This window comes from Globicephala melas, chromosome 8 (assembly GCF_963455315.2).
Source record: "Globicephala melas chromosome 8, mGloMel1.2, whole genome shotgun sequence".
Lineage (NCBI taxonomy): Eukaryota > Metazoa > Chordata > Mammalia > Artiodactyla > Delphinidae > Globicephala > Globicephala melas.
This window is the reverse complement of record NC_083321.1, coordinates 76,934,992-76,956,575: the sequence shown is the minus strand read 5'-3', so window position 1 is coordinate 76,956,575 and position 21,584 is coordinate 76,934,992. Positions and strand designations below refer to the sequence as shown.

General features: G+C 36.8%; 1 protein-coding gene across 10 annotated transcripts in view; it reads right to left on the bottom strand.

The window, feature by feature from the left end:
- CEP126 (centrosomal protein 126) overlaps window positions 1-21,584 on the bottom strand; it is a 116,953-nt gene that overhangs the window by 8,439 nt on the left and 86,930 nt on the right. For 2 of the 10 annotated variants that reach the window (XM_060303954.1, XM_060303956.1), the window contains one exon: window positions 19,305-21,316. The exons of 1 other annotated variant lie outside the window; for it this stretch is intronic. In XM_060303954.1, coding sequence (XP_060159937.1) covers window positions 21,239-21,316 — 78 coding nt within the window. In that variant the 3' untranslated portion in view covers window positions 19,305-21,238. Of the gene's footprint in view, window positions 1-1,477; window positions 1,547-5,801; window positions 5,860-17,166; window positions 17,377-18,102; window positions 18,588-19,199; window positions 19,276-19,304; window positions 21,317-21,584 lie in introns of those variants that run through there. 7 more of the 10 variants (XM_060303951.1, XM_060303953.1, XM_060303955.1 and 4 more) reach the window with 7 other exon arrangements.

Genomic DNA, 21,584 nt, shown 5'->3' with positions numbered 1-21,584 from the left:
TTTGGCTGGAATGGAAGATTGATACTGTAAGAGGAAAGGCAAGTGGGACTACAAATTGTTAGAATAATTCTTATTTTTTTGAAGGGAAAGTTATACTTTGCATGTAAATTTCATGTAAGTACTTTCTGGAATGTTACTTTTTTTTGAGACAATTTAAACTTATTAAGATAATCATTATGGTGGCAATAATACTAATAATTTAGCTTAACATGTATTTAGCATATATTATGTTACAGGCTCTGTTTTAAATGTTTTACATGGGTGATTATCTCACATAATCCTCACAGGTGCTCCATGGGGATAGATACTATAATTATTAAGTTGATTATGAGTGTTCAGTGAAGGGATACAGGAAAGAGTGGGTTGAATACTTTTCTTCTGGAAATCTCAGAACTGCACTTGCTCTAAGAAATAGCAGAAGATTGCCTGTGCTATGAAAGATACTGAGAAGGCTTCCTGCTCAAAATTATTCCTCTCACTCAAGTGTTAAAGTGCCTGAAATCCCACTATTAGAAATTCATTATTGTTCTTTCCATATAATGGTTTTAAATGATTGAAATTGTTTTAGATCTTTTAAAATGATTTTTTGAAATGGTAAAGTGTCTTTTAAGATTCATGCTAAACACCTTAACAAGAATGAATACATCAGCTTACTTCTATGCCTGAGATAAACCCAAATCAACACCATCAATCACTCGTGTGGGGGAACAAACCCCAAAGGGCAATAGAAGGGGTAAATACACAAACAGCAACAACAACAAAACCACGCATGTGTGGGGTGGGAAGTAGTGGATTAATATATAAACTTCACCCAAGTTGTGAATTTTCCGGAGATAGATACAATTTCTGGGAATTAAGCATCAATTCTCAAATCTTTTTTTTCTTTTAGTGTATTTACTTATTTATTTATTTTTATTTTCGGCTGCATTGGGTCTTCGTTGCTGCGTGCGGGCTTTCTCTAGTTGTGGTGAGTGGGGGCTACTCTTCGTTGTGGTGTGCAGTCTTCTCACTGAGGTGGTTTCTCTTGTTGCGAAGTATGGGCTCTAAGTGTACGGGCTTCAGCAGTTGTGACAGGCAGGCTCAGTAGTTGTGGCTCATGGGCTCTAGAGCACAGGCTCAGTAGTTGTGGTGCATGGGCTGAGTTGCTTCGCGGCATGTGGGATCTTCTCGGAACAGGGCTCAAACCCGTGTCCCCTGCATTGGCAGGCAGATTCTTAACCACTGCACCACCAGGGAAGCACAATTCAAATCTTAAACCAAGGACATTTGGGTTTTCAGTATTGGGGCACCTGATATTATATAATTAATGTTGCTAGGCTGAGAAATTCAGTTTCTGAATTAACTACATAATACTTGTACATTGTAAAGTTGTTATATAAGACAGTATAATTTAAAAACAAAATTCTTGTTAAGTTCATATGGGTATGAAAACATTGGAACTGAAATGTATAATAAAAAACATTGATAAAAAGCTTACCTGCAACATCTCCAAAATAACAAATACTCCTCAGTAGCTATTTTTGCCATTGTTTGAAGAGATGGAAATCTGTTTTAGAAAAATCTCTATTGACTATAAATAGGCTATACCACAGTTGTCCTGGTAAATACAATACAGTTTTAATGGTCTCTTGTGTCATACATACAGAAAGTGTAAGAATATGGTTATATATTGCCTTTCTAGAACTTGCATATTAAATAATTTTATGTATATAAAATACAATGGAGATCCAGGAACAAATTTTGAAATCTTTTAGAAGACCAAAGTATATCTAAAGCCCATGCACTTTATTCCCAGGGGAGGCAATAAGTACCTATTTATTTGCTTTAACGTAACTCGAAAAGCTTGCATATCTGTTTTCTGGACTCTAAATAACAAGCAGTTAAATAGAAGACTTGAAGGCAATATATAGGTAGGAGTAAGTCCAGGTGATTAAAAGAAAACAAACAGGCTATAAAAGCATAAACTTTGAAGCTCTGCATTTACCATAAATATTAAACTGAATCTAATAATGAGAAAACAATCAGACAAATTCAGATTACAGGATATTCAACAAGATAACTGGTCTGGATTCTTTGAAAGTGTCAATGTGTATGAAAGATTGAAAAAGAGCAAAGAGACTTTTCTAGGTTAAAAGACATGACAACTAATTGCAATGTATAATCCTGGGTTTGATCCTGGATCAGAGAAATAAAATAGCCACAGAAGACTTTTTTATAGACAACTGAAGAACTCTGAATATGGAATGGGTATCAGATAATATCATATCTGATATTAAATTTCTTGGGTGTGATGATAGTATTGTGGTTATGTAGGAGAGTATCTGTTCTTAGGACAAGATGTATGCTGAAGTATTTAGAGGGGAAGTATCATCATGTCTGTTATTTAGTTTTAAGCAGTTCGTTAAAATGTATGTTTGTGTGTGTGTAAGTATGTCTTATCCTATCCTATTCTATGTATTTTTTTCTACTCTTTCCTCTATCCATACATCCATCCATCCATCCCTCTATCAGATAAATCAAGTGTGGCAAAATGTCAACAATTGGTGAATCTAAGTAAATAGTAAAGTAACACAAAATAAAAATAGCAGACAAAAGGGCAAACAAGAATAAAATGTTCAAATCCCTATGCAGAATATGACAAATGAAGCAGTATTGATGGAGGAGGGGGATCAAGTAATTTTGATGCCAGCTGCTTAAACAGGGAGTTAATAATTCTGTGAATTTATACCATTTTCCCTGAAAAAAAAAGAAGGTTCCTGACCTATGTTAGTGATGTTAAAATACGGAAGAGTAACATGTTGGAGATAAAGAGACTAAGAAAGCTAATGGTTACCACCTGTCAAAAAGAATGAAAAAGATATGAGATAAAAATGCTTTCAATCCTACCAGACCCTAATCCACACCATTAACTTTTCAGTTAGTAGATACTCTAGCAACATGACACAGTGCACCAATGTGCACAAGATAGTAATTTGCTGAGTAGGTAACTTTCTCTTCCTGTTGAGTAGTATTTACAATTCATGCTCAGTCATTTGTGTTTAGTGAACTGTTTTCAACTTAATTTGAAGTGTATAGAAGAGTGATCTCAGTCACTGTAGGTATTATCTCACTTAAGTGAAGTAAGAATCATAGATATCATAAATGACAAAAAATTGTCACAATCAAAATTCAGACCCAGAAAAATTAACACTGCAAAAATTACTTAAATTGCTGGAGATGAAAAATTGAGCAAAAACCACAACTAGGATGTAAAAAGTAACCATGAAAAAATACATCAGGAATTGAAATGACCTTTGCCAAGAGTTCCGTCTAAAAATTGTAGCATTAAAAATGCCACACCGAAAAGGTCACTTCTAAGAACCATGTGCTCAGAGGTAAATAATAAACTGCATGAGAGCAGGGACAGCCTCTTTCTTACTTACTATTATTCACTACTATACCCAGAGCATAGCAAAAATATGAAACGTAAGTAAGACAAGTATAACTTTATTTATGTAAAACCAAATAACAAGAAATGAAGTGTATTTGCATAAACTTACTTTCTCCTGTCGAGATTTCATAACTGAGGGCACACGATGAAAATCAATTGAACAAGCATCCAATTAATTCTCTAAAATAACATTTCTTTGTTGAACATTTAAATTGAGGATTGTGAGAGTACAGATAATATCTTAATTTGAGGATGCCCTTTCCATAGACCTGAATGTCTCCTGATCACATCTGGCCAGATATGATTTTTTCCTTTTGTGATTTCCTAAGATTGTGCATCACATAGTCTTATCTTACCTTACATTACAGCTATTTGTTTATACTATGCATTTATGTCTTTATCCCTGTTGGACTGAAAATTCCTGAATGCAATGACTGTTTTTCATTTATATGTATATCTCTGCCAGAATCCAGAGTCAAGGCAAAACTTAAAGAAAAAAAAAATCAAACTAGTAATGTCCAGTTTTGAAATCTGAAGACATGGAAGGGATATGAGCAAGGATGCGCTCATTATAAATGTAAACTCCTTAACAATCTTCTAATTAGGCTACATATCTAAAATTATTTGAAGAATAGTGCACTGATGCTTGTTTCTGTTCCCATGACTGATGAAATACTCTCAATGTAGAAATCTTTATATTATGATTTTTTATTTCTATTTTTACTTATTTTTATTTTCTTTTTGCGGTACGCGGACCTCTCACTGTTGTGGCCTCTCCCGTTGCGGAGCACAGGCTCCGGACGCGCAGGCTCAGTGGCCACGGCTCACGGGCCCAGCAGCTCCGCGGCATGTGGGATCTTCCCGGACCCGGGCATGAACCCGTGTCCCCTGCATCGGCAGGCGGACTCTCAACCACTGCGCCACCAGGGAAGCCCTAAAGTACTTTTAGATGGATGGATTTTTATAAATGGTTTCTTGTACATCTGAAATAATTATACCATGATATACAAATAATTTAGTTATGTATATTGAAAGAGAAGAATGACTAAAGAATCAAATATTAAATTCTGATATGTCAAAATATTCAAAATCGAGTAAGAGACTTATTTTCCTGTTGTCCCCAGAAACAGTCTTTATACTTATATTAGGTGAGGAAATAGAGTTAATTTGATTAAAAACAATTACATAAAATTTAGTTGCTAAAAAGGCATTCCTAGTACCTTGACTATTCTAAACCAATCTTTGTTCAAATGCTAGGTTATCTTTTCTGTTAAATTTTTCTTTCTTTTTAAACCAAAAGTGAATTTCATTCTTGGAGCATCTCAGGAAAAAGTAGGAGATGTTTATTTAATTAATGAGGCACGAAAAAGTTTAGTAATTTGATCAGCTCTTACGTTTTTGGCTTTTGGCTTTTGTCCATATAATAACAAGGGTCTGGGCAAAAGAAAAAAATTCAGGTGGAATCTTTTACATGAAGCATTTAAGATATGTGGAAATATCTAATGGAAAAAAGAACGCTCCAAAAAAACTGACTTGAGGTTTTTACTCTTTATCTTCATAGTTTTACATCTTAAACTTATAGTTTTAGTTCTGTATTGCTTTGTGTTTTAGCACCCTGCCTTTTATTAATATATTATTTAAACATTTTAATTTTGAAATTAACACAGAGTATATAAAACATATATGCATATTTTAATTAATAATAATAAAGCTAACGTCTTGTGTAACCACCTAGGCTAAGACATTGGAATATTATCACCACTTCGGAGGCATCCTGGAGCTCCTTACCTCAACACTGCCCTGTGGATTGTACTCTCTTCCCTTCTCCACAGAGGTAACTCTCTAAACTGACTTTGTTTCTCTATAGGTTTAATACATATGTGTATATCCCCCAAACAACATTGTTTAGTTTTGCATGTTTCTGATTTTACATAAATAGTATTGAACTGTCTTTATTCTCCTGTGATTTTTCTTATTTTGCTCAAAATTATATGTTATTTGGATTCATCCATGATGTTATGTGTAGCCATAGTTTATTAATTTTCCTTGCTGATTAGTATTCCAGCACATGAATATACCACATTTACATATTTTTAATTTTTGGATTTTGTAACAATGATGATCTCTATATACTTATACATGTCTCCTGATACACATGTGCAGGGTTTTCACTAGGTATGCATGTAGAAGTAAAATTGCTGGATTGTAGGGTATGTTCATGTTCAACTTATTAGGTGGTGGCAAAAAATTTCCTAAAAGATTGCCTCAGTTTACATTCCCACCAACATTATAAGAGAGCTCTAATAACTGTACGTCTTTGCCAACCCTGAGCATTGCCAGGCTTTTAAAGTCATGTCTTGGGACTTCTTACCTAGCAGTCCAGTGGTTAAGACTCCATGCTTCCACTGCAGGAGGCCCGGGTTCGATCCCTGGTTGGAGAATTAAGATCCCACATGCCACATGGTGACAAAAAAAAAAAAAATAAAGTCATGTATTTCTGATGTGTATATAACTATATCGCATTGTTTTATTTTGCATTACTAATAATGTTGAATATCTATCAATGTTTATTGTCATTTTCATTTCCTTTGTTGTGAAGTTCCTGTTCAAGTCTTCCCCCCGCCCCTCAATTTTTCTGCTAAGTTGCCTTTTCCCTTATTGATTTGTAGTTTTTTTTTTTTAACATCTTTATTGGAGTATAATTGCTTTACAATGGTGTATTAGTTTCTGCTTTATAACAAAGTGAATCAGTTATACATGTACATATGTTCCCATGTCTCTTCCCTCTTGCATCTACCTCCCTCCCACCCTCCCTATCCCACCCCTCTAGATGGTCACAAAGTACCAAGCTGATCCCTGTGCTATGCAGCTGCTTCCCACTAGCTATTTTATGTTTGGTAGTGTATATATGTCCATGCCACTCTCTCACTTTGTCCCAGCTTACCCTTTCCCCTCCCCATATCCTCAAGTCCATTCTCTAGTAGGACTGTGTCTTTATTCCCGTCTTACCAGAAGGTTCTTCATGACATTTTTTTCCCTTAAATTACATATATATGTGTTAGCATACAGTATTTGTTTTTCTTTCTCACTTACTTCACTCTGTATGACAGACTCTAGGTCCATCCACCTCACTACAAATAACTCAATTTCGTTTCTCTTTATGGCTGAGTAATATTCCATTGTATATATGTGCCACATCTTCTTTATCTATTCATACAATGATGGACACTTAGGTTGCTTCCATCTCCTGGCTCTTGTAAATAGAGCTGCAATGAACATTTTGGTACATGACTCTTTTTGAATTATGGTTTCCTCAGGGTATACGCCCAGTAGTGGGATTGCTGGGTCATATGATAGTTCTATTTGTAGTTTTTTAAGGAACCTCCATACTGTTCTCCATAGTGGCTGTATCAAGTTACATTCCCACCAGCAGTGCAAGAGTGTTCCCTTTTCTCCACACACTCTCCAGCTTTTATTTTTTCTAGATTTTTTGATATTGGCCATTCTGACCAGTGTGAGATGATATCTCATTGTAGTTTTGATTTGCATTTCTCTAATGATTAATGATGTTGAGCATTCTTTCATGTGTTTGTTGGCAGTCTGTATATCTTCTTTGGAGAAATGTCTATTTAGATATTCTGCCCATTTTTGGATTGGGTTGTTTATTGTTTTGTTATTGAGCTGCATGTGCTGCTTGTAAATTTTGGAGATTAATCCTTTGTCCGTTGCTTCCTTTGCAAATATTTTCTCCCATTCTGAGGGCTGGCTTTTGGTGTTATGGTTTCCTTTGCTGTGCAAAAGCTTTGAAGTTTCATTAGGTCCCATTTGTTTATTTTTGTTTTTATTTCCATTTCTCTAGGAGGTGGATCAAAAAGGATCTTGCTGTGATTTATGTCATAGAGTGTTCTATGTTTTCCTCTAAGAGTTTGACAGTGTCTGGCCTTACATTAGGTCTTTAACCCATTTTGATTTCATTTTTGTGTATGGTGTTAGGGAGTGTTCAAATCTCATACTTTTACATGTACCTGCCCATTTATCCCAGCACCATTTATTGAAGAGGCTGTCTTTTCTCCACTGTATATTCTTGTCTCCTTTATCAAAGATAAGGGGACCATAAGTGTGTGGGTTTATCTCTGGACTTTCTATCTTGTTCCATTGATCTATATTTCTGTTTTTGTGCCAGTACCATACTGCCTTGATTACTGTAGCTTTGTAGTATAGTCTGAAGTCAGGGAGCCTGATTCCTCCAGCTCCATTTTTCGTTCTGAAGATTGCTTTGGCTATTCGAGGTCTTTTGTGTTTCCATACAAATTGTGAATTTTTTTGTTCTAGTTCTATGAAAAATGCCAGTGGTAGTTTGGTAGGGATTGCATTGAATCTGTAGATTGCTTTGGGTAGTAGATTCATTTTCACAATGTTGATTCTTCCAATCCAAGAACATGGTATATCTCTCCATCTATTTGTATCATCTTAATTTCTTTCATCAGTGTCTTATAATTTTCTGCATACACATCTTCTGTCTCCTTAGGTAGGTTTATTCCTAGATATTTAATTCTTTTTGTTGCAATGGTAAATGGGAGTGTTTTCTTGATTTCACCTTCAGATTTTTCATCATTATTGTATAGGAATGCCAGAGATTTCTGTGCATTAATTTTGTATCCTGCTACTTTACCACATTTTTTGATTAGCTCTAGTAGTTTTCTGGTAGCATCTTTGGGATTCTCTATGTATAGTATCTTCTTATCTGCAAACAGTGACAGCTTTACTTCTTTTCCAATTTGGATTCTTTTAATTTCTTTTTCTTCTCTGATTGCTGTGGCTAAAACTTCCAAAACTACGTTGAGTAAGAGTGGTGAGAGTGGGCAACGTTGTCTTATTCCTGATTTTAGTGGAAATGCTTTCAGTTTTTCACCATTGAGGACGATGTTGGCTGTGGGTGTGTCATATATGGCCTTTATTATGTTGAGGAAATTTCCCTCTATGCCTACTTTCTGCAGGGTTTGTATCATAAATGGGTGTTGAATTTTGTCGAACGCTTTCTCTGCATCTATTGAGATGACCATATGGTTTTTCTCCTTCAATTTGTTAATATGGTGTATCACGTTGATTGATTTGCGTATATTGAAGAATCCTTGCATTCCTGGAATAAACCCCAGTTGATCATAGTGTATGATCCTTTTAATGTGCTGTTGGATTCTGTTTGCTAGTATTTTGTTGAGGATTTTTGCATCTATGTTCATCGGTGATATTGGCCTGTAGTTTTCTTTCTTTGTGACATCCTTGTCTGATTTTGGTATCAGGGTGATGGTGGTCTCATAGGATGTGTTTGGGAGTGTTCCTCCCTCTGCTATATTTTGGAAGAGTTAGAGAAAGATAGTGTTAGCTCTTCTCTGAATGTTTGAAAGAATTTGCCTGTGAAGCAATTTGGTCCTGGGCTTTTGTTTTCTGGAAGATTTTTAATCACAGTCTCAATTTCAGTGCTTGTGATTGGTCTGTTCATATTTTCTATTTCTTCCTGGTTCAGTCTTGTCAGGTTGTGCATATCTAAGAATTTGTCCATTTCTTCCCGGTTGTCCATTTTATTGGCATAGAGTTGCTTGTAATAATCTCTCATGATCTTTTGTATTTCTGCAGTGTCTGGTGTTACTTCTCCTTTTTCATTTCTAATTCTATTGATTTGAGTCTTTTCCCTTTTTTTCTTGATGAGTGTGGCTAATGGTTTATCAATTTTGTTTATCTTCTCAAAGAACCAGCTTTTATTTTTATTGATCTTTGCTATCGTTTCCTTCATTTCTTTATCATTTATTTCTGATCTGATCTTTATGATTTCTTTCCTTCTGCTAAATTTGCAGTTTTTTTGTTCTTCTTTATCTAATTGCTTTAGGTGCAAGGTTAGGTTGTTTATTTGAGATGCTTCCTGTTTCTAAGGTAGGATTGTATTGCTATAAACTTCCCTCTTAGAACTGCTTTTGCAGCATCCCATAGGTTTTTGGTCATCGTGTCTCCATTGTCATTTGTTTCTAGGTATTTTTGGTTTTTTGTAGTACGCGGGCCTCTCACTGTTGTAGCCTCTCCCATTGCGGAGCAAAGGCTCTGGACTCACAGGCTAAGCGGCCATGGCTCACGGGCCCAGCTGCTCCGTGGCACATGGGATCTTCCCGGACCAAGGCATGAACTTGTGTCCCCTGCATCAGCAGGCAGACTCTCAACCACTGTGCCACCAGGGAAGCCCTGTTTCTAGGTATTTTTGGATTTCCTCTTTGATTTCTTCAGTGATCACTTCGTTATTAAGTAGTATATTGTTTAGCCTCTGTGTGTTTGTAATATTTACAGATCTTTTCCTGTAATTGATATCTAGTCTAATAGCGTTGTGGTCGGAAAAGGTACTTGATACAATTTCAATTTTCTTAAATTTACCAAGGCTTGATTTGTGACCCAAGATATGGTCTATCCTGGAGAATGTTCCATGAGTGCTTGAGAAAAATGTGTATTCTGTTGTTTTTGGATGGAATGTCCAATAAATATCAATTAATTTCATCTTGTTTAATGTATCATTTAAAGCTTGTGTTTCCTTATTTATTTTCATTTTGGATGATCTGTCCATTGGTGAAAGTGGGGTGTTCAATTCCCCTACTATGAATGTGTTACTGTCAATTTCCCCTTTTATGGCTGTTAGTATTTGCCTTATGTATTGAGGTGCTCCTATGTTGGGCGCATAAATATTTACAATTGTTATATCTTCTTCTTGGATCGATCCCTTGATCATTATGTAGTGTCCTTCTTTGTCTCTTCTAATAGTCTTTATTTTAATGTCTATTTTGTCTGATATGAGAATTGCTACTCCAGCTTTCTTTTGATTTCCATTTGCATGGAATATTTTCTCCATCCCCTCACTTTCAGTCTGTATGTGTCCCTAGGTCTGAAGTGGGTCTCTTGTAGACAGCATATATACAGGTCCTGTTTTTGTATCCATTCAGCCAGTCTGTGTCTTTTGGTGGGAGCATTTATTCCATTTACAGTTAAGGTAATTATCGATATGTATGTTCCTATTCCCATTTTCTTAATTGTTTTGGGTTGGTTATTGTAGGTCTTTTCCTTCTCTTGTGTTTCTTGCCTAGAGAAGTTCCTTTAGCATTTGTTGTAAAGCTGGTTTGGTAGTGCTGAACTCTCTCAGCTCTTGCTTGTATTAAAGGTTTTAATTTCTCCATCAAATCTGAATGATATCCTTGCTGGGTAGAGTAATCTTGGTTGTAGGTTTTTCTGCTTTATCACTTTAAATATGTCCTGCCATTCCCTTCTGGCTTGCAGAGTTTCTGCTGAAATATCAGCTGTTAACCTTATGGGGATTCCCTTGTGTATTATTTGTTGTTTTTCCCTTGCTACTTTTAATATGTTTTCTTTGTATTTAATTTTTGACAGTTTGATTAATATGTGTCTTTGTATGTTTCTCCTTGGATTTATCCTGTATGGGACTCTCTGTGCTTCCTGGACTTCATTAACTATTTCCTTTCCCATATTAGAGAAGTTTTCAACTCTAATCTCTTCAAATATTTTCTCAGTCTCTTTCTTTTTCTCTTCTTCTTCTGGGACCCCTATAATTCGAATGTTGGTGCATTTAATGTTGTCCCAGAGGCCTCTGAGACTGTCCTCAGTTCTTTTCATTCTTTTTTCTTTATTCTGCTCTGCAGTAGTTATTTCCACTATTTTATCTTCCAGGTCACTTATCCGTTCTTCTGCCTCAGTTATTCTGCTATTGATCCCTTCTAGATTAATTTTAATTTCATTTATTGTGTTGTTCATCATTGCTTGTTTCCTCTTTAGTTCTTCTAGTTCCTTGTTAAATGTTTCTTGCAGTTTCTCTATTCTATTTCCAAGACTTTGGATCATCTTTACTATCATTATTCTGAATTCTTTTTCAGGTAGACTGCCTATTTCCTCTTCATTTGTTAGGTCTGGTGGGTTTTTATCTTGCTCCTTCATCTGCTATATGTTTTTCTGCCTTCTCATTTTGCTTATCTTACTGTGTTTGGGGTCTCCTTTTTGCAGGCTGCAGGTTCGTAGTTCCTGTTGTTTTTGGTGTCTGTCCCCAGTGGCTAAGGTTGGTTCAGTGGGTTGTGTAGGCTTCCTGGTGGAGGGGACTAGTGCTTGTGTTCTGGTGGATGAGGCTGGATCTTGTCTTTCTGGTGGGCAGGTCCACGTCTGGTGGTGTGTTCTGTGGTGTCTGTGGCCTTATTATGATTTCACACAGCCTCTCTGCTAATGGGTGGGGTTGTGTTCCTGTCTTGCTAGTTGTTTGGCATAGGGTGTCCAGCACTGTAACTTGCTGGTCTTTGAGTGAAGCTGGGTCTTGGTGTTGAGATGGAGATCTTCACCGTTTGATATTACGTAAAGTTGGGAGGTCTCTTGTGGACCGGTGTCCTGAAGTTGGCTCTCCCACCTCAGAGGCACAGCAGTGACTCCTGGCTGGAGCACGAAGAGCCTTTCATCCACACGGCTCAGAATAAAAGGGAGAAAAAGTAGAAAGAAAGAGGATAAAATAAAATAAAGATAAAATAAAAGTTATTAAAATAAAAAATAATTTAGAAAAATTTTTTTTTAAAAAGTGCTTCCCTCGTGTTGCGGTGGTTGAGAGCCCGCCTGCCGATGCAGGGGACACTGGTTCGTGCCCCGGTCTGAGAAGATCCCACATGCTGCGGAGCGGCTGGGCCCGTGAGCCATGGTTGCTGAGCCTGCACGTCCGGAGCCTGTGCTCCGCAATGGGAGAGGCCACAACAGTGAGAGTGCCGCGTACCGCAAAAAAAAACAAAAAACAAAACGGGCGGACAGAACCCTAGGACAAATGGTGAAAGCAAAGCTATACAGATAAAATCTCACACGGAAGCATACACATACACACTCACAAAAAGAGGAAAAGGGGAAAAAATCATAAATCTTGCTCTCAAAGTCCACCTCCTCAATTTGGGTTGATTCGTTGTCTATTCAGGTGTTCCACCAATGCAGGGTACATCAAGTTGTTTGTGGAGATTTAATGTGCTGCTCTTGAGGCTGCTGGGAGTAATTTCCTTTTCTCTTTGTTCGCTCAGCTCCCGGGGTTCAGCTTTGGATGCGGCCCCGCCTCTGCGTGTAGGTCGCGTTAGGGTGTCTGTTCTTCGCCCAGACAGGACAGGGTTAAAGGAGCAGCTGATTTGGTGGCTCTGGATCACTCAGGCCGGGGGTGGGGGGGTGGGGAGGGAGGGGTACGGATGCAGGGTGAGCCTGCGGCAGAGGACGGTGTGATGTTGCACCAGCCTGAGGCGTGCCGTGCATTCTCCCCGGGGAAGTTGTCCCTGGATCACAGGACCCTGGCAGTGGCGGGCTGCACAGGCTCCCCGGAAGGGAGGTGTGGATAGTGACCTGTGCTCGCACACAGGCTTCTTGTTGGCTGCAGCAGCAGCCTTAGCATCCAATGCCCTTCTCTGGGGTCCACACTGTTAGCCGCAGCTCACGCCCATCTCTGGAGCTCCTTTAAGCAGTGCTCTTAATCCTCATGCACCAGGAAACAAAGGGGGAAGAAAATGTCTCTTGCCTCTTCAGCAGGTCCAGACTTTTTCCCGAACACCCTCCCTGCTAGCCGTGGTGCACTAACCCCTTCAGGCTGTGTTCACGCAGCCAACCCCAGTCCTCTCCCTGCACTCAGACTGAAGCCCAAGCCTCATCAACTCCCAGCCCCCTCCTACCCCAGCGGATGAGCAGACAATCCTCTGGGGCTGAGTGCTGGTTGGCACCGATCCTCTGTGCGGGAATCTCTCCGCTTTGTCCTCTGCACTCCTGTTGCTGCGCTCTCCTCCACGGCTCTGAAGCCTCCCCCCTCCGCCACCCCCAGTCTCTGCCCGCAAAGGGGCTTCCCAGTATGCGGAAACCTTTCCTCCTTCACAGCTCCCTCCCACTTGTGCAGGTCCCGTCCGTATTCTTTTGTCTCTGTTTATTCTTTTTTCTTTTGCCCTACCTAGGTACATGGGGAGTTTCTTGCCTTTTGGGAGGTCTGAGGTCTTCTGCCAGCATTCAGTGGGTGTTCTGTAGTTGTTCCACGTGTAGATGTATTTCTGATGTATCTGTGGGGAGGAAGCTGATCTCCGCGTCTTACTCTTCCGCCATCTTCCCCCTCTTCCCCTGTAGGAGTTCTTTATATATTTTGGACAAGGGTCTTTTTCCTATGTATTATAGATATATTCTCTTATTTTCTGGGCTGTTTTCTCATTATTTTAATGATGTTTTGATATGAAGAAAAGTTTGTAATTTTAATATAGTTAAATTTATTATTTTTCTCCTCTACGGATTTTGATCCTTGTACTCTACTTAAGAAATCCTACCTTACCCTGAGGCTAGAAAATACTTTCTTATAGTATCTCCTAAAAGCTTTATATATTTTCTTTCATATTTAATCTTTAATCACCTTGTAACTGACTTTTATGTATGTTATTTGGTAGGGGTTCAATTTAATTTCTTTCTATCTGGTATCCAATTGTTACAATATGAAGTCTCAAAATGACCCCAGAAGTTCTTCATAGTTACCTGGGACCCACAAACATGTTCTCACCTCATGTCAGTGGGGCTTTACCTATACCCAATCAGTAGCTCCTTCTCCCAGCAAAAAAGGCTGCAATTTCTCACTTTGGGATCCCAATCACATATTTGTAAGACTGATTTATATTGTCCCACAGCTCTTAGATCCTCAATTCTTGTATTTTCCCTCAATCTTTTTTTTTCTCTTGGTGTTTCAGTTTGGAAATTTTCTCTCACCTGTTCTCAAATTCATTGATTCTTTCCTCATCTCTGTTGAATCTGACAAGCCCATAGAATACATTATTCATTTCTGTTACAGTGTTCTTATTTTTCATATTTCTATTTGAGTCTTTTGTATGGGTTCCATCTCTCTGCTGAAATTCTGTATCTGTCCATTTTTGTAGACTCTTTCCCATGTTGTCCACGTTTTCCACTATAACCTTTTAACATATTAGTCATAGTTATTTAAAATTACCTATCTGATAGTTCCAACATCTGGGTCATCTCTGTGTCTCAATCTGTTAATTGCTTTGTCCCTTGACAGAGATTTTTTCCTTGCTTCTTTGTGTCTTGTAAGTTTTGATTGAATGTTGGACTTCTTGTTTAGAATAGTGGATACTGAGGTAAATAGTGTTTGTGCCTGGAAATGGGCATGTCTTTTCTGTTAGGCAATTGATGTGTGTATGTATGTGTACGTGTGTGTGTATATGTGTTTCTGTGTGTGTGTGTCTGTGTGTAGTTAATCAACTTAGGAATTGAGCTAGGTTTGGGTTTTATTGTTGCTATGGTGACCTTCAGTACACCAATGGTTTCAAAATCCTCTGGTGTTATTTTGTGCTTCTGCAGGAGTCATGGAGGTTTTTTTCCTTCAATTTTCCTGCTCTACTTTCAGCTTTTGGCCTTCCTGTGTGTCTGCACAATATCACTAGATTCTCTCTATGCCCTTACCTTTCTCCAGCTGATTTCTATGGCTTGTATTTTGGTACTTGCTCCCTTGTGGTCGGGGAGTAGGGAGATTTTTCTGTTGTCCTGGTCGAGGCTGTCTTAGGCATGTCCTCTATTCCTTCTTAGTCATCCTGCTCCTCCTTCCCATGGCAGTCAACTTTGCCTTGTATCTTTGGCAGGTTTTGCGCAAGACAATTTTGCGTCCCTCCTCCTATAGCAGGATACCTCTAATAATCTGGACCCATGCCTCTTTCTTGCCCCTTCTCCAGAAGTAGAAGCTTACTTCTTTTACCTTTCCCCTATCCGGAGTAAGTCTTCATTTGTGCCCTGGGGGCAATCAACGAAGTTTGCTGCCTCTGTCCCAGTACTTTATGACCTTTATTCTGTAGGAGAGAAGGTTCTGCATGGGGCTTCATACCATTCCTACAGTGGTGGCTGTTCCCCTTTTCCAAGCCTGCACCACTGAGAGAGGATTTCTCTGGATTCTTGTTCTGCCCCCTCTTTTTCTCATGAACACACAGTGTGGGTTCATAAAGAAGAATCTGTGAGTGGTGTGAACAAGAAGAGTGTCTAGGCTCCTGGGGATTTTATGTTCTCACAATAGTTCACATTTATCCTCGAGCAATTTGCTAAAAATATATGTATAATTCCTAATATCAACTTGTATGGAGCCTGGCATTTTTTTTTCTCCCTTATTCAGCCACAGTTGAGCCAATTGTCATGTCATGTCTCTCCTTGGAAGTTCCTGTCTTTCCTTGGATGTCAGCCTACTTGGTTGTGCTGGAACCTCAGCTCTCTAATGGGTTTAAGAAAATCTATACTTGTGTTGTTTATCTGCTTTTTCTTATTCTTAGTGTGCGATTGCTATATTCCAATTTTCTACATTTTAGGCAGAAGTGGAATATACACACACACAGTAAATACACATTTATATATATGCATTATATATGAATACTGTATATATGAAAATACACATATATTTTTACATTTATTATATACATTTGTATACACCATCTTATAGTATAGTATTTGTATTTGTCCTTTTGTCCTATCTCTTCTATGATTATTTTTATCTCCTTTCTTGTGTTAAGTTGGTTTGATTTGATTTTTTTCTTTTGCATGTCACTTTCTTTCTCTAAGAGTCTGGAATTTGTATACTCTATTTCTGTTGTGACCTTAGTAATTACCATAGACATGCTTCATTTATCAACATCTAAAGTTAACCTGTATCTTTACTCAATTCCTTAATAATACAAGAATCCTAGCACACTTTAACACCATTTATGTTCTCCAACTTATGTATTATTTTTGATAGGTATTTAAATTCTGTTTTCTCTTTGAACCACATACAACTTTTAAATTACATTTATTGTTTTATACAATGTTCAAATTTACCCTCTCAGACTGTCCATCTGAGATTATTTTTGGTTTGCTGAAGTACATTCTTTAGAATTTCCTTTAGTAAGAGACTGCTGTTGACAAAACCTCTTAAAGAGTTACATCCTACACAGACATACATGCAGAGAGGTGAAAAAAGCTTGCATGTCGTCTCCCCTCATCTGCTTAATACTGAAACTTAAGTTATGTAAGCTTTCTTTTTTTTCTTTTTACCCCTCTCTCTGTTTCTCTGGCAGTGTAAGTCTGTATAAGATGTAGCTCTTTGGGAGGCCCAACTTTAGGGTGGGAGGATCTTCTATGAGGCTACTCATCTTAAGTAGGCCATGGCTTTTGTCTTCTGTTCCCATTTTTCTGTGAGGCCATGAAAAGCAAAGCTCAATTTCACTCTATGGGTTAAATGTTCTCAAGAGAAAAGCTAGCAGCAGCACTCTCCTTATCATTCTAGGTTCTTATTTATATTTACTTCCTGGTCTTAAGAATTTCTTATATTCTTACCAGCTCATTGCTATATTTAAGATTTTTAAAGTACTTAATCCTGAATTTATGGTTGTTTTTGATGGATGGTCAGTACAGATAGCCTGTCACACTGCTGAAATGAAGTCTATTCAAACATTCCCAAAAGACTGTTAAGCCTGCCAATGAAATTGGCATCAGCATAAATGAAATGAGTACAGTATACCCGAAATAGTATGGTATATTCAAATAAATTTTTGTTATATACTTGATTCAAGTAGGTGATAATCTGGATACATTTTGTATTTTTATTTTCAATTTTTAAATTAAATTTTAAATTAAAACTGTTTAAGTATAAAATTCAACATTTCTTACAAAAGATGTTCTTCCATACTTACAGTGTAACCTTGCATTGAGATGATTAAGGGACTGTAGGATCTTTTGTTCTTCAGCTGATAGTGCACAGATGTTAAATTGCTGGATTTTATTTAAAGTCAGATTTGATTTCTGTAGCTGCTTGCTATTCATGACAGTTAGAATTTCATCCTCAGGCACTGAAGCTTTCACTAGGTTTTCAGCCATCAAAAATTCAGAAGTACTGCCTGAAACTATAGAAACTTTACATTAACTATTCTTTGATCCCTTTTTGTCTTTGGGATTAGCCCTTATACATACTTAACTGACATATGTCTGTATGTATTCATTTCACAAACAGAAACCTAGTAAATCTTTTGTTACTTTGCATTTTATTTACCAGGATCTTCTATAGCTACCATTTCCTCATCTCTAATTTAAAAAAAAATACTCAAAATGATGGCAGTGAGGTAATAATTTCTAGAGTGTTACCTGAACTAAGGAAAAAAAAATACATTACGTATATTATTTCTGTTTTGCTTTTGTTATTCATTGGTAGTTCAAGGAGAAGGTGAAGTAGATTGTCTTTATAATAGCAATTATGATGAGTTATAAATAAAGTAAGAGAAAAGGAACTTATGGAAATTTTAGAAAATTAGATGATCAGCTGAACAGAATTGAAAGCCTAGAAACTGACCAAATTCAATAAAAGAATATATGATCAAAGAAGTATCAAAGACTTGAGAGAAGGGAAAGATGACTCAATAAATTAGTTTGTTGTTTATAAAATAATCAATTTGGAGTATCACTTCACATCATCTATTTAAACAAATTCCAAAGACATTAAAGAATTAAATTTAATGAATCAAACCATTAAAATAATCTAGAGGAAAAGAAACATTTCTAATTTTCTGCATTGGGAAATTTCTTTGAGTAATGGACAAATCACTAAGAAAAGACTAAAAACATGTTTATTTAAGGTCAGACTTCCCTAATAGATTTTAAATTCTGAAGGCCAAGAATTTTGTACGTTTTGTTAATTATTGAATATCCAAAATATTTAGTTGCAGGCAGGAGATTGGCTCTCAATAATTATTTATTGAATGAAAAAATGTAAAGTAAAACTTCTATATGTAAAAAGAAAACATTAAGTGGAATAAAATGCACATAGTAAAGTGGTAAAAACATTTGTAACTAACATAAGGATCAGAATCCTTGATATTTAGAGTTCTCAGAAATGATTAAGAAAATACTAAAACTCCAGTATTTACAGGGAAAAATAATATGAAGAAATAATTCATCAAAATAAATATACAGGGCTTCCCTGGTGGCACAGTGGTTGAGAGTCCACCTGCCGATGCAGGGGACATGGGATCGTGCCCTGGTCCGGGAAGATCCCACATGCTGCAGAGTGGCTGGGCCTGTGAGCTATGGCCGCTGAGCTTGCGTGTCCGGAGCTTGTGCTCTGCAACGGGAGAGGCCACAACAGTGAGAGGCCCGCGTACCGCAAAAAAACCAAAAAACAAACAAACAAACAAAAAACAATTAAGCCTATTATTAATAAAAGATGTACAAATAAAAACTAATAATATATCATTTATTTGTCTGTCTTATAAGTAAATAATAGAAGTGATTCTACCTCAAGTTGGCATACACCCCAGAAGAATTTTGAATGATAATACTTTTCAGGAAAATGCTATAGGAATATGTATAATAACCTCTAACAATGTTTATTTCCTTTGATCCAGTACTCATTTAATACAGAGTTTAATTCAACAAATATTAATTGGGTGCCAATTAATGCCAAGTACTGTAATTTTAATTCTGGGAATCTAAATATGGAAATAATTGAAAAGTCCGAAAAAACAATGTAGATAGATGTTCAGTACATTACTATTTAGAATAAATAAAAAAACTGGCAACAATCTAAATGTGCAGGGTGTGGAGAACTCAGGTCCCCAAATGGTCATTTAACAGTCATGTAATCTGTAAGTACTTGGGAAAATATGTATAACAACAACAAAAAAGAAATCATTGGGAACAAAGCTAAGAGGAAAATGTTTAAACTAAAACATACCTTCTTCAATATTAGAAGTAGCCCTTGTGGTTTGTTTTGGCTCACTTGAACTTAGTTGGACACTTTGTCCAAAATTCTATAAAAATAGAATATTGAATCAGAATATAATTCCATATTTAAAATTAATGATATATTGACTTAGCAGACTTTTACTTGCTGTTTATATTTTCAGCTATCTCTGTTCATATAATATATATTTTCTTTTTTTTTGGAGCACAAATCAAGAATTATGGGAATAAGACCTTTCTATGATGCCTAAAGATTAGAAAAATGTTTTACGTAGAGTTTGGTAAATTTTCAGTTTGCAATATTGTCTTGGACATTTGAAAGAAGGAAGTAAGTTGGGTGGCAATCAGAAGTGCTAACTAAAGGAAAGGTAAAAAATTACCTTAAGGCTGGTTTATCCTTGTAAGGGTAAGTCACAATTATTGATAGTAGCAAAAAGCCTCTGATTATGGCTAATGCAAAGGACAGGTAAGTGTCTTAGGTGACAAAACTTAAAACAGAAATAGCTGCCTCGATGTTGCACAGTACTGGGAAATGAAAAATATCAGAGCACTGGCAATTAGCACTCCCATTCAATACTATGAGTGATACCAACTCTCCTTCCTTGGATATGGTCTACTTTGATTCTTTACCCCCATTCTGTTCCACTCTTAAGAACTGACTGTTTCTCTTAGATAAAATTGCCTGGCTATGACTATACCTAGCTTTTGTTCAGTCTAATTTGAAGAGTAACCGATGCAGGTTTCTTCAACAGCCCTGCTTCGATAGCTCTCATAGCCTCACCTAAACTCCATTATAGACTTGAGACAACCTGGACTGAGACCCTGGCACAAAGTGGCAATTGTGCTTTATCTATCTTTCACTAACCTCTTTTAGATTCTCTCCATGTAGAAGTAGTGGCTGGGAAAATATCCACTTTGATAAAATATATTTCCTAATACAAGGTGACAGGGCTGGTGCTATAGTAATTGAATGCTTGTTTAAGCTCTTGAGTAAAAACAAAATCAAACCCAACCCAAAACCAAATATCAAAACAAAACAAGGATGAAAAACAAATAAACTTCAAAACTTTGTTTTGATTCAGGAACACTGACCTATTTTAAAGCTAACAAGACTTTGGTAGATGTATAAGTGGTGTGTGAGTGGAAGATGTGTATTATGTGAAAGTGGAAGTGAAGCTGCTGGAAAGAATATAAATGGACTCTAAAGACAGCAAGATAGAATGCAAAGGAGCAAGACACAGAAGAACAGAATAAGACACAGAAAAATAAAGATGAATTTAGAAAGGGCACTAATAATGGCATTTAAAATTTAATTTGTTCTATTTTTGTTATAACAACTACACATTACTTTTAAATTTAATGTATATTAATAAAAATAAAGAAAAAATAAAGATAAAATTTGTTCACTTTATAGATTTTGAGATGTTCGATGTGGACAACATGGAAATTAAAAGGAAGGACTTAGGCATTATTCTATTTGTAATCAGGAAGTTATGTTTGTAATTAAGTTTGTTATTAAACAGTAAAAATATATTGGTAATGAGACAATATTTACATAAATAAAAAACTAAATGACTTGTTTTGCTGATAAAATTAAATCACTGTTGATAATTCTTCATATTAATAATCATCTATATAAAAATCAATAGTTTCTACAGTATGCAAATAATAGGACCCTCAACCTTTGACGTGGAATATAAATTCCTCATAAAACACTCTATTTCCAGTTCTATTAAAAATCAGAAGTGGTATTTAAGGTAGAAACGTCAAGTGAAATGCTATTCACTTATCCATCTAGATTTTTTAATATTTGTAAAATTTATTTATTTATTTATGGCTGCATTGGGTCTTCATTGTTGCATGCAGGCTTTCTCTAGTTGCATCGAGCCGGGGCTTCTCTTCATTGCAGTGAGTGGGCTTCTCATTGTAGTGGCTTCTCTTGCTGCACAGCATGGGATCTAGGTGTGGGGGCTTCAGTAGTTGCAGCACTCAGCCTCAGTAGTTGTGGCTCGCAGGTTCTAGAGTGCAGGCTCAGTAGTTGTGGCGCACGGGCTGAGTGGCTCTGTGGCATGTGGGATCTTCCCAGACCAGGGCTCGAACTCGTGTCCCCTGCATTGGCAGGCAGATTCTTAACCACTGTGCCACCAGGGAAGTCCCCAAGATTTTTTAATATTTTAAATTCAACCCTTGGATCATGCTAGACCTCTAGAAAATGTCATATTTAGGTCACATTTACTTAGCTCTTACAGAATTACATCCACTAATTTTTAAATCAACATTATTATGCTATGGACCTTTATTGAAGATCTCTATTTGAAACAGCACATGAAACTCCTTATTTATTTGTTGTTGACTGTTAATAGGGATATATCTATTA